We start from the raw sequence: 22,792 nt of genomic DNA, 5'->3' as shown, positions 1-22,792 counted from the left end.
GGGGAGTCAACCTTTCTGAAAGAAAGGGCAGAGCCCGGCTTCCTCTCACGTGCTGAGAGGGAGTTGTCACCCTCCCCCGCCCCACCCCCTGCTGGCCAATCAGTCAATGTCTTTTGGTTTGGGAGTCACAGTTTTCAAACCACCGACCGGAGGAGTCCTCTGAAGATACCTTTTTCATAGAACAGGTCAACTCCTGGGAACTGAAGTTGCCCTTTGGGGCTTCAGGTGCTTCTGTGGGCCATTGCTAACGCAGGGGAGCTCTCGCAGTAGAACGCTTTTGAGATAGCCAGTTAAGAAACTGGGATTCTTCTCGGGGAACAAAACCAAAGTTCCAGGAAGGGGGAGAGGGGTGCATTGTTGAGGACTCAGAAGGAGGTCCCAAAAACCACCATTAGTTCTAAACCCTTCTGTTTCCAACTTCAGCCCCCACATCCCACCTTGTCCTCTGCTCTGCAGGGCGAACTCAGCTCTTAGCCTCCGGCTGCAACCAGCGCCTGCTGCTTACCTCCCGAGCGGCCTTTGTCTGGGGGTCTCTTTGTCTAGGAGACCCTTTTGGTCCAGTTTCACACTCTGTCTCCCCCTCCCTTTCTCTGGGTTAGGCCGTCCCCTCCCTCTCTGCGGGGGCTGAGAGGCTCAGCGAGGGGAGCAGGGGCTGGGTTGCCATGGTCACCTTGAAGCCAGCCGCAGCTGGCCAGGGCAGCTGCTCTGGGGCCCCTGAGGCTGGAGCTTGGACAAAGCCGGGAGGCTTCAACGGTCTCAGATCTGGGATTCTCAAAGGCCTGAGCCTAGGGACACTGAAACCCAGGAGAACCTGGAGGTGAGAAGGAGGAAGTCCGAGCTCAGCTGGGAGAACGGGAGCAGACCTTGGGGCTGGGCGGCCTTTGCCTTTATGAGGAGGGACCAGGTAGGCCTGGAGGCGTGGGTGGGAGGGGAAAGGGATGGAGGCCCTGGGCCAAAACAGGGTTGACGAGGAGCTAGCGGGCGGGGCCCTGGTGGCCGGCAGCCTGGAGACAGGATCAGTTCCATCTCTGGGCCTTCCAACTATCTTGAGGTCCTTCCTTTCTAAGTCTGCCCCCCAGACTTCTTCTCCCTCCCTCCCGCCCCCTCTCTTTCATTCAAACTCCACGCCTCCCCCATATCTTAATTTCATTCCAACCTTCTCTCTCTGTTTTCTCTGTCCCTTCCCACACCCTTTGCTTTCCTTCTGTGTTGGATCAGCTCCTCTCCATTCAATCCTTTCTCCTTCCTCTACCTCCCACCTCTCACTTTGGCTCCATCTGCCTTACTCCCCTCTCTGGGGTCAGCGCTGTGCTACCCCCTGCTGGGTCCTGTCACCGTTGTCTCTCTCCCCTCGCCCTCCATCCCTTCTGGGTCCCTCTCCCAGACTATCCTATCCACGGCTAATTTCTCTCCTTTTTCTGTCCTAATTTACGTCTTTGATGCCCAGATTTATCTTCCTTTGTCCCCATACTCCAGGCCTCAGTTTCCCATTTGAACTCAGTGGTTTTAAAATATGACCTAAGGCTAGGGGTCTTTTCCAGCTTCCTATCCTGCCCCTCCCCACCCACCCACGAGAGGCTTCCCACTCTTCCCAGCTGCTGACCCAACCTGCTTCCCCGGAGGCAGCTGCATCTCAGGGCAGGGACTGTGGCTAGTGTCTGTTGGGGGTGGTGAGGGTGGGCCCATCCGGTCACCCTCCTCTCCCTGCTTCTGGCCGGCTTCTCTGCAGCGGCGGGTGGTCTGCAGGCCCGCGGCTGAGCTCTTATTTCTCCCGCGTGCCTTTCTTCATATTTTCCCCCAGCTGTTTCCCCTCTTCTTCCTGGGCTTGCAGGGGAAAAAACAATCAGCCCAGCATAGGAGAGTGTGTGCAAGAGCGAGAAGCCAAGAGCCCTTCCCGGGTTCTAGGGTACCGGTGGGGGCTTCTGGAGTAGTGGGGGCTTGGGGAGCCACAGATGGGCACACTCTTGGTTCTTAGCTCAGCTCTGTAGGCCCCGGAATGGCTGGGATTTCCCTCTCTGGCCCCTGGGAATCTGGGCTCCAAGCAGCACATTCCAGCCGGCTCCGGCTCCTTCTCTGCTGTCACTTGACTCCGCTGGGCCTCAGCCCTGGGTCCCTCCTACTTCTCCAGCCCTGGACTGGGGCGAGGTGGGCATCACCGACTAGGAATTTTCCCTGGGAGGGTGTCAGAGGGTCAGAGGCTTCAAGACTCTGGCTTCCTCCATCCCTCCCATGGACCCTTCACTGGTCAGTGTGGGTCTGGGACGCGCACTGTCCCACGGGGTCTGAGGAGCTCAAGTTCCGCCTATCCCGGGCTTCCCCAGAGCGTCTCTCCTGGGAGGAGGGGCTGTTACCGTCGCAGGTGAGGTTACAGTGAAGCCTTGGCCCCACCTCCAGTCGAACTCCACACCCCGCCCAGCCTCTGCAGGGCCCAGATTTCCTATTGCTGTCTGCAGAGGGGTATGTAATTGGGGGTGAGGGGGGCGGTGTCCCTACGGGCTCGGTGGAAAGGCCGGAGGTAATTCTCCCAGTGTCCATGAGGGCTATTAGCAGGTCCTTCAGCTGCTGGAGCGTCCCTGGGTTTGTAAACTGGATATCTAGCCTGCCTTGGCTTTTCCCTAGGGGCCGCTTATCTTCCTGGTAGCTTTTTCTGTTCTTGTCTGGTTTTTTTTTCCGAGACTCTTTGGAAATGCTTTTGAGTGTGAATTTTGAATCAGTTAGGAGATGCAACAGGGTGGCGAGACCGGCAAGGTTGCTGGAGACTTTACTGTGACCTGACATTGTCCGGAGACTTGGCAGGTGTGGGGGTGTAGAGAGAGGCAGGACTCACAGGTGGTGCTGAACGGGACAGAACACCTTCCACACAAGCTCCTGCCCCCATCTCTCCCTTCCGAGGCTCGGCAGCTCTCTCGGATCGTTGTTTTCTTGCATCCCTGGGTCTTGCGTTCCAGTCTTTTGGGGCAGCATATGATTTTCAGGGCGCGTCTCTATCTTTCTCCTCCACCCCCACCCCGTCCTGGCTCCATTTTGCGCTTTTCCTTGCCAGAAACCAGACTCTGCGGCTCCCACTAGGGACTGAGCTGGCTGGGAGCTGAGGAAGGCTTGCCTGAGGAGGACTCCAGAGCTAGCCTGGATGGAGCAGGGAGCCCAAGGGGACCCAGAGCCTGAGAGTCTGGACTTCTGGGCTCCTGAGAGAACGGAGGCGGGGGGGGGGGGGGGGCTGCAGAGCTGGAGAGAGGTTCTGGAAGAAGGGGACGGAGAGAAGTGGAGACTAACAGTGTGTCCCACCCTCAGGCTCGAGGGTAATCTAGGTTGGGAGTGTGTGTGTGGGGGGGGGGTGCTAAAAGGTAGCAAAGTGGGGGTGGGGTGAGAATCAAGTGGGTTTAGCTAGACAGGTGAGCCCGGCTCCCTTCCCCCAGACGGGTTCCCGCTCTCGCTCCCGTGCTGGGCCTGTGGGAACCCGCTGCTTCTTGCGTGCCCTGGGGCTGCTCCTCCGTGCCTCTCTCCCCCTCTCTCCAGGAACCGAGCCCAGAAAAGGGGGAGGAGGGAGCCATCTCCCCGCGGGGCCACCGCGTGGGGGTCCTGGGCGGGCTGCGGCAGGGCCCCTGCTGGTGTTGCTGTATCCTAGCCTCCCGGGCGGCGGGGGATGGGCGTGCGGATCACCTAGGGGAGGCAAGGCGCGCAGGGGGACCTGCGGGGCGGGCTCCGTGCTCGGAGAGAAACGAGGGGCGGCGCCGGGCGTGGGAGCGCGGGCGCCGGGGCGGGAGGACGGGCGGGGGACGGGCGCGGGGAGGCGGCGCCTGGGCGCGATCCGGCCCGCGCTGGCTCCTCTCCCCGGAACAGGCCCCCGACAGCTGCTCGCGGGAGCCGCCTCCCGACACCCGAGCCCCGCCGGCGCCTGCGCTCCCCTCCCGTGCCCCGCCGCCGAGGAGGCCCCAAGCCGGGGCCGGACGCCTGAGTCGGCCCCGGAAAGCGATGAGAGGTAGGGAGCGAGGTGGGGAAGCGCAGGAGGCAGGGGACGCGGGCTGGGAAGCCCCAGCTCGGTCCACCGCCTTGGAGTTTCGGTTTCCCCATCCGAAACAGAGAGGGCCCTGACTTTCCGAGAAAGGGTTTTCTTGTGTAGAGAAGGATCTCTCTTTTCCTGGGTGAGGGGAGAACCGAGCCCCAAGAGGACAGGTGCGCATATGTAGCCCACTGAGTCATCCTATCCATGTTCCCGGTGCCGTGCCTACGAGCATGCTCTGTTAAGCTGACCCAGCCAGAGGGAGCCAGCCTGACGCCCAACCTACCAGACCAGCCACGCTTGGTGGTTGCCGGGTCATGCCAAGAGACGAAGTCACCGCCCAATGAGCAAAGCTCCCAGGGTACCCTCTGGCCCGGCATTCCTGTCCAGCACCCCTTCTCCCAGCCACCGCCCGGCAGACTTGGAACTGACTGGGTGAGGAGAATGGAGGTGTGTCCAGACCCTGCCGGCACTGTAGAGACAGGTCGCGGCAGAATGCGTGAGAAAGTGAAGAAATGGCCTGTGCTTCTTGTTGCTTTTCCCACCCCAGTTCCACCTGTCCCCACCTGCTCTCGGCCTCCCTCTGGCTTAGTCACCCATGCGTGTTTGGGAGGGGCAGTTCTCTGGGGAATCCTGAGTGGGTTTCCCATTGTCTTCTTTCTGATCAAGGCAGTGTCTGACAGTATTCACAGGTGTCTAAAGGTGGCAACTCACTAACTAAAGGGTGAGATCTGGCTGTGTGAATGAGCTCAGGGTGTGTGGCACACACCTGTAATCACCCGAGAGGTGGAGACAGTCGGATCAAGAGTTAAAGGTCAGCCTGCCTTAGCATCATAGTGACTTGAATACTTGAGACCTTGTCTCAGAAAACCAACCCACTATCTTGCTGTAGTGGAGCACATCTTTAATCCCAGCACTCAGGAGAGAGAGGCAAGGGCTCCTAATGAATTCAAGGCCAGCCTGGTCTACCTAGCTAGTCCCAGGCCCACCAAGGCTATATAGTGAGACCCTGTCTCAAAAGAACCAAAATAACAACAAAAATCCCTCCAGCCAATCAACCAGCCGCCCATTTAAAAAACATAAAGCAATCAAACACACAACAAAAGATGCTAAGGTGTGTGTGATGTGGCTAAGAATCGTGTGTGAGCCATCTCTGTGGGACACAGGCCAGCAGGATATGCCGAAGAGGCAGGAGGGTCAGGAGTTAAGAAGAAGAAAAAGAATGTGTGTGTGAGGTGGTGAGGCACCCGGAGGTGTGAGCGTGGTGCATTTCGTTTACTCTGGTGTTTCCAGTGGGCTTGTTAGCACTCACTCCACCTGCGTGTGTACCTGTGTAGAGCTGTGTGGGCATAGTGCTCCGGACTGGGAGACGGAATTTAGGAAAGAATGAAGAGCCCGAGGCGGAGAGTCCTGACCCTTGGCTTGTAATTGGTTGAAGAAGGACCAGGTCAGGTGCCAGTGAGGTGGAACTCCTAAGCCTGTCTGGCTGTGGGAATCAAGTCCTAGGGGACCGAGAAAGGGACTGCCCCAGTCCTTGTCGGCATGCTTCTGCAGCTCCTGCGCTTGGCTAGGCGCCCTGCTCTATTTACCTCCGACTCCCCCTGCCTCCTGTCCCCGCCTGGCTTTGTATCTCTGCCCCAGGCTCCTCTCTGCACTGTCTGGCTCTGATGACTCATCTGGGATAGGCATGAAGGTTACTCAGGAGAACAAGGGCCTTGCTGTTTCTACAGAGGTGGGGGTGGAGAGTGGCACCCAGGAATTCCCTGCCAGGCTTCCCAGTCCCAGCAGCCTGCTCCCCTGCACCATGGGGCTGTACCCACAAGGGACTGGTTATGGTGCCTTCTGGTTCTAGGCTCTCCTTTGATAGCAAAGTGGCTTCTGGCAACCCAGTCAGCTGCTGCTTCAATGATGGGGGGGGGGGGTCTCAGCTGCCTCTTACATTCCTGCCCTAGAGCATTGTGGGAGCAGCTGGAGGACAAAGGGATGGGGGAGACTCCCCCAACTCCTCCTACCTCCTGGGGTGACCTGGCTTCCCCATAGTTAAGCCCGCCCTCATCACCAAGGCAACCCAGTCTTCTCTGCTCAAGGCCCTTCTGCTACCTCCAATAAGTTGGAACTTGGGGGAACTGGGCTGTTAGAGGCAGAGAGAGGAGAGCTGGGGGGAGCTGGTGGCAGGGCTGTGAGAGGTTCAGTAGGTGTCCCTCTGGATTCCAGGATCTTTAAAATTCAGTACAGACCTCAGGCATTGCCAGGTGTCAGGAGAGCTTCACTGTCCCCGGGACAGAGGATGCCCTTACCCCAGAAGGAACGGAGAAAGAAAGCATCACTGTCTTCAGGGGAAACTGTTACATGGAGACTCTGACCCTGAGAGTCCAGGTGGGGTTCCGAGTCTGTCAACCGTCAGAGGACGTCCAGTCTGCTGGGCTGACTGCCACAGCGGCATAAGGAACCACAGAGGGGACCATCAGGTTGGATATGGATGGAATCTTGTACTTAGGGGTTTGAGGGACTCAGGCAGCTGGTATTTCTATTGTATTTTCCTCAATAAACCAATTAAACTTCTCTAGTACTTAGGTTTTGGAAACCAGAGTTAGGTTTACATTGGTGTATATGCTACCTGGTTTTACATAGATGCCTGCTACCGTCTCACAAGTTTTAGAGAGCGGACACAGCCAGCCCCTTTCCTCTTCATATATGCTTCCCTCTCCTGCCCTGTTCACGGTCACGCACAGCCTCACTAGACATACGTGTGAGAGTGCAAACAGACATGGGTTTGTTTGTCCTTTGCTTTCTCGGGGTAGAGTAGTTCCCATAGTTCTGAGTCTGGTTTTCCGTGTTGAGCAGTGGCTTGGGGGACATGGGGGACACAAGCCAGGTCAGATTCATACCATTTTCAATTTAAAATCATATATATACATATATATATGTGTGTGTGTGTGTACATATATATATGTGTGTGTGTGTGTATTCTGTTTATGAGTGCTTTGCCTGCCTGCATGTCTGTGTAACATCTGTGTGGACCTGGTACCCACGGAGCTCAGAAGAGGGCTTTGGATTCCCTAGAACTGGAGTTATGGATGGTTGTGAGCCGTGGTATGGAAACTAGGAACTGAGCCCGGGTCCTCTGTAAGACCAGCAAATGCTCTTCACTGTTTAGCCGTCTCTCCAGTCCTCACTTTGTTACTTTTGTTGGCTTTTGGTTTTGGTGTTTGACTCAGGGTCTCATGTAGCCCAGGCTAGCTTCAACTTTAGAACGAGGTTGAGGCTGACCTTCTGGTCTCTCACCTCTCGAGTGAATTGCCGGTGTACGCTACCACACCCTGCCTTTCTTTCAAATGTATTATTATTATTTATTTTATATGTATGGGTGTTTGGGCTCACATGTATGTCTGTGCACCACCACGCATGCATGGTGCCCTTGGAGGCCAGAAGAGAGCGTGGGATCCCCCAGGACTTGAGTTACAGATGTCTGTGAGCTGCCATGTTGGTGCTGGGAATCTAACTTGGGTCCTCTGGAATAGTAGCCAGTGTTCTTCCTGCTGAACTGTCTCTCCAGCCCTTTCTTTAAAAAAAAAATAATAATAAAAGTATTACATTTATTTTCGTGTATATGGGTCAGAGGATGGCTGGTAGTGGTGCACACCTTAATCCCAGCACTCAGGGAGTAGAAAGGTGAAGCTCTGGGAGCTTACGGCCAGCCTGGTCTACAGAGTTCTGGGATAGCCAGTGCTCTGTAGAGAGACCCAGGGTCAGTTTTCACCTTCCACCCCATTTTCTCCTTCCACTTGTGAGTCCCAGGGATAGAACTCGGGTCCTTGAGCTTGGTGCCAAGTGCCTAACCCCGCGTCATCTCTCTGGCCCTCCCCTTTTCGTGTTTTCACAGCTACATAGAAGATTAAGGCCCCCCCAAACCCCCAGAGCATCCCCATGGGCACTCACGTAGCCTAGGGATTTCTGGGGACATCTGGGGACAGTTTTGAGTTCTTACTTCTCCTAGTCCCTATGTTTGAACCATCTGGCATGCTCATATTGCTACATTCTTACCAAGTAGATTCTGATACTATAACAGCACATCCCCCTCCCTGGAATGGTGGTTTCCCTTTTGTTCCTCTTTCCTTGGAGAGATGGCTTAGTGGTTAAGAGCACTTACTGCTCTGGCAGAGGACCCAGCACCCACGTGGTGACCACTCACAACCATCTGTAACTCAGGTTCTAGGAGCTCTGCTGTCCTCTTCTGGCCTCCTCAGGTACTGCATGCATGAGGCACACATACTTACAGACAGACAAGCACTGGTAGGCATAAAAATTTTAAAAATAAATCTTAAATACTTTGTCAGGTTAGGCATCGAATGTGTATCTGTAACTCCAGTATTTGGGATATTGAGGCAGGAGGATTTCTGCCAAGTAAAAGACCAGCCTTAGGATGTATAGTAAGTTTGAGGCCTGCCTGGGCTACACCAGAAGACCCTGTCTCAGAAAAAGAAGCATTCCTTAGTCAGTCTGATTTGTATTTTTCTAATTCCAGTGAACTTGGATATGTTTTAAAATACGTGTTTTAAACATGTTGGCTCTGCTTTTCTATTAAGAGAATACTCAGAGTCTTGGGCCATTTCTATACTGGGTTGTTTATAAAATTGTTTCTTTATCTATTTATAAGAGCTCTTAGTTTATTATAACTATTACGTCCTTCTCTTCTGTGTGTTACCTACATTTTTGAAGCCATTGTTTCGTTTTTACTTTTGTTTTTGTTTTCTCTATTGATTGTGGGTGGGACTTTAGGCATGCTATTTAATGAACAGATCTCTATCTGGTTTCTTTGTGTGTTAAATATGGATCATAACATCTACCTTATAAAGTGGCTGATGATAAAGTTACGAACTCTGGTTTAAGGCTCAGCCGGGCCTGATGTGTAGGAGGCAGTCTAAAAGTAGAACCTTGCTCCAAACAGTAACTTACTCTTCTCAACCCCAGAGCTACCCTCCTGTCTGTCTCTTGATGATGTCTATACCTACAGCCCTCTGTGAGCAGACTCTCCTCCCTGTTTGTCCCCTGCAGAGATGCTGTCCCCTCCTCCGTAGGCTGGAGGGATCAGGAGCAATGGGGACAGGGACCCTCTCTTCTCTACTGCTGCTGCTACTCTTGGTGACAATTGGAGATGCTGACATGAAGGGACATTTTGACCCTGGTGAGGAGACTGAATCTTGGGTCTCTGAGGAATAGAGCTTGGGAGTCAGAGAGTTGGGGGACCCTGACCAATCCTGTGTCTGTGTCCTTCAGCCAAGTGCCGTTATGCCCTGGGCATGCAGGACCGCACCATTCCCGACAGCGACATCTCTGTGTCCAGCTCCTGGTCAGATTCCACTGCTGCCCGCCACAGCAGGTACCTGAAATGGGGGGCGGGGGAGCTCTTGAATGGACCCCCCCTCTGCACAGGCCAAGGGGTTTTTGAGAAGGACCCGGCCAGCGAGACATATGCCGTGTGGTGAAAACAGACTTCACATAGACCCACGACTAGGCTGGCAGTGTGGCTCAGCTACTATGAAGCTCTGTATTCAATTCTCTGCACCCCATAAACGGGTGTGGTGTTGAATGCTATAATCCCATCACTCAGGAGGCAGAAGCAGGAAGAACAGAAGTTTGAGGTTACATAGTGAGGCCAGCCTGAGCTACAAATGACATTATTGTCCTGACCTCCTCCTTCCTCCCAGGCTGGAGAGCAGTGATGGAGATGGGGCGTGGTGCCCTGCAGGGCCCGTGTTCCCCAAAGAGGAGGAGTACCTGCAGGTGGACCTTCGGAGGCTATACCTGGTGGCTCTGGTGGGCACACAGGGCCGCCATGCTGGGGGTCTGGGCAAAGAGTTCTCCCGCAGCTACCGGTTACGCTACTCCCGAGATGGCCGCCGCTGGATGGGCTGGAAGGACCGCTGGGGTCAGGAGGTGAGGCACCTGGGGAGGATCGCTCTTCTCCTTGCCAGCCTGGCCACCTCTTAACATCCCGTGGCCTCTCCAGTGGACCTCAGTCCCCACTCTTGCCCCAAATCTGTTTCTTTTTCTTGTTCTCAGCTTGGGGAAATGTACCCCCCGTCCATTGCATGACCACAAACTCTCTCTCTCTCTCAGCTCCTCTCTGTGCCCACCTTGTGGCATCTCCTGAGCCCCATCACTGTACACACCCCCCCCCCAGCTCTTAAGCTGTGTGTACTTTCACCCAGCTGAGATGAAGTCTAAACCTTATTCCGCCTGCTTCTGTCCCTCTCTACAACCGACCAACCCCTTCCTCAGAAAACAGCACACAGTACCTGATGTAAATCAGACAGCCACACCCAGCTCTCAGTCCAGCACTGGCTTTGGCTCTATCAGAAACAAAACAAAACAAAACAAAAAACCCAATTCTTTGAGTGCAAAGCACGTGGGTGAACCCAGTTTCAGCTCCAAGGGATCTTGCACCCTCCTCTGGTCTCTACAAACACTGCATGTGCGTGTCCAAACCCACACGCATGTGCATACGCTGCCATACAGCCTCTATTGCTGTTTGTGGGACAAGCCAGGGCCCCCTCCTCACAGTCAGGGACCATATACCTGCTGTTCTCTGTGCTTGGCAAGCCCTCCCCGCCCCGACACCAGAGACTCCCTCTCACTCTATCCAGTTCTCCTCGGAGATGTCTCCTGCAGATTGGCTCTGGGCACCACCTCGGGGCTCTGCCCCGTACACTGCCTCTTGTTCCTCACAGCTGTCCTGGGAGGAGGGGCTGACTTCACCACTGAGATCATGTCCGGTCCAGAGTGTTGAATGAACAGAGGGAGTGAAGCAGGCAGGGGTGCCGAGATAGGATTCTGGGCAAGAGTCTGAGTACAGCGGCCCGAATGGCTTGGGGTCACATGGAAGCAGGCAGGGGGAGAGGGTAGATAAGGTACGACTGAGGACCAACCTCTAGAGCTTTGAGAGGTATCAGTGCCCACTGCTACAGAACTTCCTTTTGAAAATGCCCACCTGCATCCCACAGTATTGCATGTTCCCCTCGCCAGCCTCTTGGTGGCCCCTGTAGGCTGCAGGCAGGGAGCCGCTGAAACCTGGGTGGTTAGGCCTGACCTGTAGCCCTACCCAGCCATCCACTCTTTTTCTCCCTGGCCCTCAGGTGATTTCAGGTAATGAGGATCCCGGTGGAGTGGTGCTGAAGGACCTTGGGCCCCCCATGGTGGCCCGGCTGGTCCGCTTCTACCCCCGGGCTGACCGAGTCATGAGCGTCTGTCTGCGGGTGGAGCTGTATGGCTGCCTCTGGCGGGGTGAGTAGCTTAGCCCCACAAGAACCCCTTTCCAGTCCTGGAAGCAAGAAATAGAGACTGGAGAAGGTATCAGAAGTCCTTTTCTGTCAGGACTGTCACAGAGTGAGGAGGAAGGGGCTATGTAGTGTGGCCTTCTCCACACCAACAAGAAGGGGCTGAAATCAGCCGCTCAGGCCTGATGCCTCCTTCTGACTCCCCTCCTTCCACCCTCCCAGATGGGCTCCTGTCGTACACAGCCCCCGTGGGGCAGACCATGTACTTATCTGAGGCGGTACATCTCAACGACTCCACCTATGATGGATATACGGCTGGCGGGTAAGAGGGATGGCCTACACAGGGCTCGGGGATGGGAGAGAGCCGTAGCTGTGTGTGTGTGTGGTGTGTGTGTGTGGTGTTCATGTGTATGTGGGGTGTGTGTGTGGTGTTTGCATGTATATGTGTGTGGTGTTCGTGTGTATGTGTGGTGTGTGTGTGTGGTGTGTGTAGGTATTTGTATGTGAGAGGTGATGTGTATGTGTGTGATGTGTGTGGTGTGTAGGTATTTGTGTGTGAGAGGTGATGTGTATGTGTGTGTGTGTGTGGTGTTCATGTATATGTGGTGTGTGTGGTGTCCATATGTATGTGGTATGTGTGTTTGCATGTATATGTGGTATCTATGTGTATGTGGTGTGTGTGTGTATGGTGTCCATGTGTGTGTGGTGTCCATGTGTATGTGGTGTGTTTGTGTGTATGTGTGTGTGTGGTGTCCGTGTGTATATGGTGTGTGTGTGTGTGTGTGTATGTGTGTGGTGTCCATGTGTATGTGGTGTCCATGTGTATGTGGTGTGTTTGTGTATATGTGTGTGTGTGGTGTCCGTGTGTATATGGTGTGTGTGTGTGTGTGTGTGTGTGTGTGTGGTGTCCATGTGTATGTGGTGTCCATGTGTATGTGGTGTGTTTGTGTGTTTGTGTATGTGTGTGTGTGGTGTCCGTGTGTATGTGGTATCCATGTGTATGTGGTGTGTTTGTGTGTTTGTGTGTATGTGTGTGTGTGGTGTCCGTGTGTATGTGAGGTGAGGTGGAGCAGAGAGTAGCCTGAACAGTGAAATGGAAGAGCTGAAGAGAATGCCAGTTAGGTGGGGTCTAAAAGGTCAGACCACAAATGAAGGACAGTAAGGTGACTATTAGCCCAAAGGGCACTTTGTTTGGGTTAGAAAGAGGTTGCCCCAGGCAAGGATCACCTCATAAGAAAACCGGCAGGGCATCTAGAACTGCAATCCCAGTACTTGGGAAGTAGAGGCAGGCGCATCAGAGCCTTCAGCTTGCCTTTGCTGTCTAGCATGTTCTAGGCCAGCCAGCCACCACCCAGCTAGGAACATCTGTTGGGAATTGTCACATTAAATATACACACTGTAGATTGAACCATGTGCCTTCACGGTAGCTCTTCAGCAGGGTGTGCGACCACCTTGTGATAGTTCGGGGTACGATGCACACAGGAGGGGAGAGGGTTGCAGGACATTGGTGTGTGCTGGGCGGGGAGAGCAGAGTGAGAATCGGCTGTTCAGGCCACCAATGTGTGTGTGTGTGTGTGTGTGTGTGCATGGTCCCTCTTTTTCCCTCTGAACAGTCCTTTCCCATTCCTTCCAATCAGGCTGCAGTATGGTGGTCTGGGCCAATTGGCTGATGGTGTGGTAGGGCTGGATGACTTCAGGCAGAGCCAGGAGCTGCGGGTCTGGCCGGGCTATGACTATGTAGGATGGAGCAACCATAGCTTCCCCAGTGGCTATGTGGAGATGGAGTTTGAGTTTGACAGGCTGAGGACCTTCCAGACCATGGAGGTGAGCGAGCTCCGCCCTCCTGAGGATACCAGGGCTGGGGAAGGTGCTGCTGCAGCTTCCTGGCCAGGACTCAGTGTCCCTTCCCGCTCTTCCTCAGGTCCACTGTAACAACATGCACACGCTGGGAGCCCGCCTGCCCGGCGGGGTGGAATGCCGATTTAAAAGAGGCCCTGCTATGGCCTGGGAGGGAGAGCCTGTGCGCCATGCCCTGGGGGGCAGCCTCGGAGACCCCAGAGCCAGGGCCATCTCAGTGCCTCTGGGTGGCCGCGTGGGCCGCTTCCTGCAGTGCCGATTCCTCTTCGCGGGACCCTGGTTACTCTTCAGTGAGATCTCCTTCATCTCCAGTAAGTCCCAGAGTGTGCCTGGCTCTGTAGTTCTTAGGTTTATCTGACTGTTCACGCCGTGGTGTCCCCAGCATATGGATTCCTGATGTATCACCTGTCACCTGTGAGACTTTTCAAACTGGGGCCGAAGAATCAGATCCCAATCCTCTGTAGAGTCTTTTTTCATTTGTTTGGTTTTGGTGGGGTTTTATATATATATATATATATATATATATATATATATATATATATATATATATATATATATATATTAGTTTTGTTTTTGGTGTTTTGTAGGTTCTTTTTATCTTTTTGTATTTTTGAGATGAGGTCTTACTATGTACCCCTGGCTGGCCTAGAACTCATAGACATGCCTGCCTCTGCCGTCTGAGTGCTGGGATTAAAACATGTGCTACCACACCCAGGCAGATTCTTTTTTAAAATTTAACTTTTAAAGATTCTTTTTAAAAATTATTTGTGGTGAGGGGGTGGGCTTGGAGAGATGGCTCAGAGGTTGAGAGCACTGCCTGCTTTTCCTGAGGTCCTGAGTTCAATTCCCAGCCACCACATAGTGGCTCATAAACCATCTATAATGAGATCTGGTGCCCTCTCCGGGCATGCAGACAGAACACTATAAACGTAATAAATAAATCTTTAAAAAACATTATTTTTTGAGACAGGTCTTATAATGTAACCTGCACCAGCCTAAAACTTACGATGCCCCTGCCTCAGCCTCCCACACATTAGGATTATAGATGTGTAGGATCCCATTTGTTCCCAGACCTCTTTCCTGTATGAGTCCCTCATTCCTGATCCATCCTGAGAGAGGGTGACCAGTTCTTGTTCCGCTTCTTCTCTAAGCCTGCAGACCCACAAGGCCCCTCCCTGAGCTCTCCACTTCCCCTCAGCCAAGGGACCTCCCATACTGCTGTACCAATTGGCTAACCACGCTGCCCCTCTCAGTTCCCTAAGTCTCACGCACCTGCGTCCCCTGGGGTCCCCTACTCTAACTCGCTCTCCTCTTTGCTTCCTTCTCCCCAGATGTGATGAACGATTCTTCTGACTCCTTCCCACCGGCCCCCTGGTGGCCGCCTGGCCCACCTCCCACCAACTTCAGCAACTTTGGTGAGCAGTTCTCTAGTGCAGTACCTCCCGGGCCTCCCCCTCTGGTGCGGCAGGACTCCTGCTGTGGTGCTGACCATTCTCCCCTGTTAGAGCTGGAGCCCCGGGGCCAACAGCCAGTGGCCAAGGCGGAAGGGAGCCCCACTGCCATCCTCATCGGCTGCCTGGTGGCCATCATCCTGCTGCTACTGCTTATCATCGCTCTCATGCTCTGGAGGCTGCACTGGCGCCGGCTGCTCAGCAAGGTGGGCGGGGCATTGCGTGTGTGGGCGGGGCATTGCGTGTGTGGGCGGGGCACGGCGTGTGTGGGCGGAAACGGGTGCACAGGGTCAGTGCGATCTATAGGGCTTGGCTTAATATCAGAAAGACCCCTCTCAAGAGTGAGCATGGCGTGTGAGACAAGAGCTAGGGAGTCCTTAGAGGGTACCTTCAAAGAGGCAGGGCCTTCCAGAGCAGGATAGAGCAGGTGGCAGACCAGCCCTCGGGCAGTAGCCAGGAGGACAAATCTCCTTGCCTCACTTTCTGTCCTTCAGCCAGGCTCTATCTGTCGGGAGTCCCTCTCTCAAAGCCCAACCAATCACTTGGGAACAGAAGTTAGAGAAAGAGCAAGTGAAGGGGCGAGTGGCGCCTGCTCTCCTTATGCCCTGGACTTCCCGTGTCCGGGAAGGTGATGTCCATTACAGTTGATAATTAGGGCCTGGTCAGATGTGGTTGGGTCCTGTGAGGTGACATCAGGGAAGTGGGGTTGCCATGAGGAGAGAATAGACCAACTTTAATCCAAACACCCAGGAAGCCATGTTAAGCTGTAGTTCAATTAATGTTGTCTAATCCCATGACAAGGCTGAGCGCCGGGTGTTGGAGGAGGAGCTGACAGTTCACCTGTCTGTCCCTGGGGACACCATCCTCATCAACAACCGCCCAGGGCCCCGAGAGCCACCCCCTTACCAGGAGCCTCGGCCTCGGGGGACTCCACCCCATTCTGCGCCCTGTGTCCCCAATGGCTCTGGTAAGGCCCGCCTTGTTCCAGTCCCGCCTTGTCTTCTGCCTGTGTTCTTGTCTTAGCCCCTCTTCTCCTTTACTGTCCATGCCCAGTCCCAGTTCATTTTCTTATTTCTGTGAACCTCCATACAGTCTCCCCAAGGTTGTCCTGTGTATTACCCAGAATGCCAGTGGTCTCACTCTGTCATTGTGTCATAGATTTCTGTTGTGCTGTCTCATTGTCTCCTTATCCCTCAACATTTGTTCTTTCCACCCACCCACCCACCCATTCACCCACCCATCCACCCACCCATCCACCCACTCACTCACCCATCCATCCATCTGCCAATCCACCCATCCATCCATCCATCCACCCATCCATCCATCCACTCACCCACCCATCTACCCACTCACCCACCCATTCACCCACCCACCCGTCTGTCCATCCACCCACTCACCCACCCATTCACCCACCCACCCACCCACTCACCCACCCATCCATCCATCCATCCATCTACTCACCCACCCATCCATCCACCCACCCACCCATCCACCCACTCACCCACCCATCCACCCACCCACCCACCCATCCACCCACTCACCCACCCATCCACCCACCCACCCACCCATCCACCCATCCAACCTTGTCCATCCATCTATATTCATAAACCCATTTGTCTCTCCAGCAGCCAGCCTCAGACAGCAGTTTTTGCACTCACCCGTCATCCACTCATCCATGCACACATCCATCGTCCACTCAGCTCTCCATCACTCTCGAGAGCCTTCAATGATTCGATCTCTTGTCTCCTGCACTTTCAGTCCCATAAGCCCCAGTCTTGCCTTATTCCAGGTCTCCCTGTCTGTCCAGCCTTGAGTCTCATCCCTTCCCCGTGTCTCCCCCCTCCTTCTCCCGACAGCGTTGCTGCTCTCCAATCCGGCCTACCGCCTCCTTCTGGCCACTTACGCCCGTCCCCCTCGAGGCCCGGGCCCCCCCACACCCGCCTGGGCCAAACCCACCAACACGCAGGGTAAGCCCCTCTGCTGCTGGGCTCTGCAGGCTCCCGGACCTCTACTGGGCAGGGAAAAGCCCTCAACCTTGCACTATCCACTTCCCCACTGTGGCCTTTTCTGCTCTCCTGAGCTCCCCAGCTGGAAGCTCTGCTGCCCCTGGAGCCAAGGGGACCGCGCTGGTCTTAGCTCTGTCCCCTCCTCCTCTCACGCTGCTCTCCAGAGCTAGAGAGGACGCTGCTGTGGTGCCGCTCTTCTGTAACTCCGCCTTTATTCTCCCCTCTCTCTAGAGCTGCGAGGAGGAGGGCCTCACCCTGGGCGCTTGCCCTCTCCCCCCTGTGTCCTCTCTCCGCAGTCCCAGAGGTGAAGGCTCACGCCCCTCCTGTCTGCTCCTCTTTTCTGTGTTGCTTTCTCTTTGTGGCCCTTTCCCCAGGGCCTAGAGGGGACAGCTCTGCCTCCCTCCTGTCTGTAAACATCTTGCCTGTGAGGACCTGTTGCCCCCTCCCCTCTCTGTGTGCCCTGTCTCTGCCTGTCTTTGAGCTTGGTGTGTTTGGGATTGGGAGCTACTGTGGCAGGGAGGGGCTGGGCTGGCAGCAGCAGGAGCTGGTGATCAGTGGGTTTGGAACATGGAGGAATCTCAGGGCTTGGACCTGCTTAGATGCTGGAGTCCCTCTTCCAGCCCAGGCTTACATAGTGGGCAGGGTTGTGCCAGGAAACCCCCCAAGGGGGAAATTTTCTGGTACTTTCTGCTTAGCTGTCTGTGCTGCCTCGAAAGCCTTTGGGTGTGGTGCACAGTCCTTGCACCCGCCTTCTCTGGTTTGAGGCTGAGACAAGGGGACATAAGGACTGGGACCTCTGGGAGATTGGGGCGTGAAGAATTGTACCGCTCAGGGCTGCTCCTGAAGCCTCCTCCTGTCTTCTCTCCCCTCCCCTCTCCAGCCTGCAGTGGGGACTATATGGAACCCGAGAAGCCGGGTGCCCCGCTGCTACCCCCCACCTCCCCAGAACAGCGTCCCCCATTATGCCGAGGCTGACATTGTTACCCTGCAGGGCGTCACTGGGGGCAACACCTATGCTGTGCCCGCCCTGCCCCCAGGGGCAGTTGGGGATGGGCCCCCCAGAGTGGATTTCCCTCGGTCACGGCTCCGCTTCAAGGAGAAGCTTGGCGAGGGCCAGTTTGGGGAGGTAAGGAGGATGCCTGTGCAGCTTCGACAGCGTCGAACCGTACTAGGGCTTTGCCGCCATGCTTGCATGCGTCCTTGACCGTTTGTGCTGTGACGCCCCATCTGACCGTGGGCTTGGAGGACCTTGTGACCCAGTGAATGACCTTCCCGCTCCAGGTGCACCTGTGTGAAGTAGAGAACCCTCAAGATCTGGTCAGTAGTGATTTCCCTATCAGTGTGCAGAAGGGACACCCCTTGCTGGTGGCAGTGAAGATCCTCCGGCCAGATGCCACTAAAAATGCCAGGTGAGACCCACAGCAGCAATAATGATAGCACATGCCAGTGTGAACGGGGGCGATCACGCGGGGCCCCACTGTAGATGGAGAGCTACAGACAACCAACAACTTCCGAGAGAGGGAGAGTTCATCCTCCCCAGAGCTCAGCCCCCTCAATAGTTATCTAATCCCAAGTGGTCAGCCTTAAAACCTATACATACTTTCAACACTAAACGGATTGGGCAGGGTGAACGCATAGATTTATCCATACACATATATGTAACAATAATAATTAGCCAGGCGGTGGTGGCGCACGCCTTTATTCCCAGCACTTGGGAGGCAGAGGCAAACAGATCTCAGTGAGTTTGAGGCCAGCCTGGTCTACAGAGCGAGTTCCAGGACAGGCTCCAAAGCTACAGAGAAACCCTGTCTCAAAGCATAAACAAAAAACAAAAAACAAAACCCCACAATAATAATGAAAGAATAATTAAAGAGAGACCATAGATTTGAGGAAGAGTAAGGTAGGTGGAGAGCCTAGAGAGGATGCAGGGAGGAGAGGGGGAGAGGAAATGATGTAGTCATACTTTAGCTAGGTAAGGACTAGGAGTAATGTCTAGAAAAGGGGGGGACGCCATGGTGATCAGAGAGCAACAGAGCCTGGTGTCTGGGAGGGAGGGAGGCCCTTGGGGGAGGGAGGAGGACACACTGCCCTGGTCCTTCTCCAGCCTCCTCCCTGCTTCCCCAGGAATGACTTCCTGAAGGAGGTGAAGATCATGTCCCGGCTGAAGGACCCAAACATCATCCGACTCCTGGGCGTGTGTGTGCAGGATGACCCCCTCTGCATGATTACAGACTACATGGAGAACGGTGACCTGAACCAGTTCCTCAGTGCCCACCAGCTGGAGAACAAGGCAGCGCAGGGCATGCCTGGGGACAGAGAGTCTGACCAGGGCCCCACAATCAGGTACCCACTCGCCGAGTCAGGGGATTCCCAAGAGCACCCCAAATGGGTCTCCTGACCCCCACTAAGCTGGGGAGGAAGGAAGGGAACATGGGGCGGGCCTAGAATGAGGAACTCATCTCCATGGTAATACATGAACTAGGCCAGGAAGGCTGAGCTCTTAGCAGGTGAAGAGATTGGAACCTTTATGAGTTCTCTCTTGCCTCAGCCTAATAAAACATGAACTCCTTGGGATTGCATAGGTGGAGCAGGACCTGCCCCATTCTGAACCTCTTCCCTGCCAGGATCAGAAGCAACTTATCTAGTGGCTGAGGTGTGGGCTCCGCTCCCTCTCCTAGACAGAAGTACGTCAAGTGGGGAGGAGCCTGGGCTGCCCTGTGACTTTCTCTTTGCTCCTTCCCTCAGCTACCCTATGCTGTTGCACGTGGGAGCCCAGATCGCCTCAGGCATGCGGTATCTGGCCACACTTAACTTTGTGCATCGGGACCTGGCCACTAGAAACTGCTTGGTTGGGGAAAATTTCACCATCAAAATCGCCGACTTTGGCATGAGCCGGAATCTCTATGCTGGGGATTATTACCGTGTACAGGGCCGGGCAGTGCTGCCCATCAGGTGGATGGCCTGGGAGTGCATCCTCATGGTGAGCATCCTAAAGAAGCAGAGTGGGGCGGGAGGGGGTTACTGGCTGCCCCTCTGCCATGGTTAGCATCCCAAAGGAGCGGACTGGCTGCCCCTCTGCCAATTATTTGGCTCCGCTTGCCTTTCTGGGGTTCTACTTTTCTCCCTTGAAAATTGAGGGTACCCTGGATCAAGGAACTGGAATTAGAAGGAACAGCAGTATGTGGGGAAAGGGATTCAGGAGCCAAGAGTGGGTATCGGGCTGGAGGGGGGGGCAGATAAGAGTTGGAAACGGGCTAGAAGGGGTAGGATAGGGACCAGCAGGTGGAAGGCAGGTGGAAAGCGATAGAACCAGAGCAGGGGAGGGGTGGGAAAGCCAGGAACAGAGAAGCAGGTGCAGGGAGTCAGGTAGGACAGCCCAGGTGGGGATGGGTAGACTCTGAGTCTATCCTGTCTGAGGTCTTCCTCTGCCTTCCTTGCGTTCTTGTGTGCCAGGGGAAGTTCACGACAGCGAGTGACGTGTGGGCCTTCGGAGTGACCCTGTGGGAGGTGCTGATGCTCTGCAGGTCCCAGCCCTTCGGGCAGCTGACGGACGAGCAGGTCATCGAGAACGCGGGGGAGTTCTTCAGGGACCAGGGCCGGCAGGTCAGAACTGAGGGAGGGGCTGTGGCTTGTGGTAGGGACCAAGAGGGGCAGACCCTGTGGCGAGGTGACAGGAACGAAAGGGTACCTGCCCCTGCCTCTCATTCACGTGGCGTCTCGCAGGTGTACCTGTCCCGGCCACCCGCTTGCCCGCAGACCCTCTATGAGCTGATGCTGAGGTGCTGGAGCCGGGAGCCAGAGCAGCGGCCGCCCTTTGCCCAGCTTCATCGGTTCCTGGCAGACGATGCGCTCAACACAGTGTAAACTCAGGACCCTGCAGCCCTCTCCCGTCCAGGGGACGCCGGACACAAAAACAAGAGAAGCCTATGGCACCCCACCCTTCCTGACTTGCTGTCCCTGAGAGGCAGTGTTTCTGCAGGTGGGCTGGGCCTGCCCAAGGAGCTGAAGCCTCTGCCACTGGATACGCACCCTTCCTGTTCTTCCTTCCTGAGCACCACCCACCCAGCTGGCCCTGTGGTTGGGATCCTGCCTGACTTCTTCTAGCCATCCCTTGGGGAAGGAAGGGGGCAAATGCAGGGCGCACACTGGACGAGGCCCACCGGAGCACCTGGGCCCCACTGGACAACACTGGTTCCTGGGGAGGTGGCTGTGGCCCCGGCCGCCTTCCTGTCACACACTGGACACTGCCAGCTGAGAAACTGGGGGACGAGGTGGACAAGGAAGCCTAACCCTACAGTGACCCTCAGCCCTGGCTTCCTTCTGTTCCGCCCCCTGACACACTGGCCCCGGGGGGTGATCCCTGCCCTGATCCTCGATCACACGCCCCTCCTTCCCACCCTCCGTGCTGCAGCTAGAACTTCTCAAAGCCTGTATGTCTCTGTGGAGTAAATACTGGGATGGGGGACAGAGGGATCAATAGCCCAAGGCTGGGGGCGGGGATCTCTATTGTAGCTACCACATTGGTTTTTCTATAATCACGTGGGTTTGTACATTTTTGGGGGGAGAGACACAGATTTTTACACTAATATATGGACTTAGCTTGAGGCAATTTTAATCTCCTGCACTAGGCAGGTAATAATAAAAGTTGAGTTTTTCCACAGCCGCGGGTGCATTTCCTGGGGGTTGGGTAACATCTGCCTCCCCCACTCACTCCCAGCCTGCTGTTTTCCTTTTCCCCAGTCCGTGTCCCACATCCTGCTTGAAGTCTAGCATTGGTCTGTGGTCACATAATCCAGGCCCATGCCCGCTGGACCCTGAGAGCCCTGTCCACTCCAATGCTCCGCAGGGAGAATAGTGGCATCCCCTGGGGGCTGGCGAGATGGCTCAGTGGTTAAGAGCACTGGCTGCTCTTCCAGAGGACTCAGGTTCAATTCCTGGCACCCACACGGCAGCTCTCAACTGTGACTCCACAGGCAAAACAGCAATGCACATAAATAATAATTAAAAGCAAACAAACAGTGGTGTCTAAGACCACAGTCCACAGCCCCAGAGAAGCGAAGTAAGAGGACCCTAAGAGGAACATCCATGAATCCACCTAGAAAGGAGAAATAGACAAGATCTCCTGAGTGAACTGGGAGTGAGTGTGGGAGGGAAGGGTGGGGGTGGAAGGGGAGGTGGGGAGGAGAACATGAGGGATCTGAAGGTCAGGTTGGGTGAAGGACAGAGGGGGAGAGCAAGGAAAGAAATATCTTGATAGAGGGAGCCCTTATGGGATTAGGGAGAAACCTGGCACTAGGGAAATTCCCAAGAGTACACAAGGGTGACCCCAGATAAAACTCTAAGGGATAGTGGGGAGCCGGGCTGAATGGCCTTCCCCTATCATCAGATTGAGGACCACCGTAACCGTCAAACCTTCATCCAGCAACCGATGGAAGCAGATACAGAGATCCACAAGGAACCTCTAGGCCAAGCCCTGCAGTCAGTGGAAGAGGGGAGGGGTGACGGTATGGGAAAAGGGGTCAAGACCAGGACGGGAAAACCCACAGAGACGACAGAACGGAGCTAGTGAGAGTTCTCAGACTCCAGCCCAACAGCTGCGGAACCTGCATAGGACCGAACTAGACCCCTGGATGCAGGTGACAGTGGATTGTGCAGCTTATGAGGCCACTGGCGGTGGGTCCAGGATCTATCCCTCCTACAGGAACTGGCTCTTTGGAGCCCATTTCCTATGGAGAGATACCTTGCTCAGCTTAGATGGGGTGGGAGGGGCAGCTTGCTCAGTTTAGACACGGGAGTGGGGCAGTGGGGGAAGGGTGTCTTGGTCAGGCCATGATGGGACAAATTTCCTTGACTCTCCCTGGGAGGCCATACCCTCTCTGAGGAGCAGGTGGTGGGTGGGGTAAGGGGAAGGTGGTGAAGGACTGGGATGAGGGGAGGGAAGGAGAACTGGGATGGATATGTAAAATTAAAAAAGAAAAAAAGAAAAAGAAACCAGTGGTGTCCATCAGCAGCAGGTCAACAGCGACCTCGGAAGCCACCAGGAGTTCTCGCTCTCACCGTAGAGAGCAGCGCTAGATTTTGGGTTGAGGGTATCCAAAATAAAGGTGTGATTTCTTTTCCTTGTCCAATTCTCGGATCCCGAGGGCTGGGGAGACCCAGGTGATCTCGGGTTCGGTTTTGGGAGCCTGCACATGTCTCCGG

The 22,792-nt window shown here is 55.0% G+C and overlaps 1 protein-coding gene across 1 annotated transcript; it reads left to right on the top strand.

Annotated features, from left to right (window-relative positions):
* The first annotated feature begins 6,238 nt into the window (after positions 1 to 6,238).
* Positions 6,239 to 21,251, top strand: Ddr1 (discoidin domain receptor tyrosine kinase 1). Its single transcript, XM_087898593.1, is given in 19 exon segments — positions 6,239 to 6,376; positions 9,056 to 9,185; positions 9,278 to 9,380; positions 9,709 to 9,937; positions 11,137 to 11,284; positions 11,500 to 11,599; positions 12,915 to 13,101; positions 13,199 to 13,445; positions 14,466 to 14,549; positions 14,640 to 14,791; positions 15,387 to 15,552; positions 16,442 to 16,552; positions 17,472 to 17,521; positions 17,523 to 17,717; positions 17,873 to 18,000; positions 18,716 to 18,934; positions 19,337 to 19,571; positions 20,045 to 20,194; positions 20,315 to 21,251. Coding segments are annotated over 19 exon segments (2,802 nt in total). The 5' UTR covers positions 6,239 to 6,349; the 3' UTR covers positions 20,456 to 21,251.
* The last annotated feature ends 1,541 nt before the right edge of the window (positions 21,252 to 22,792 follow it).

This window comes from Myodes glareolus, chromosome 18 (assembly GCF_982192425.1).
Source record: "Myodes glareolus chromosome 18, mMyoGla1.1, whole genome shotgun sequence".
NCBI lineage: Eukaryota > Metazoa > Chordata > Mammalia > Rodentia > Cricetidae > Myodes > Myodes glareolus.
This window is presented reverse-complemented; position numbering and strand designations above follow the sequence as displayed.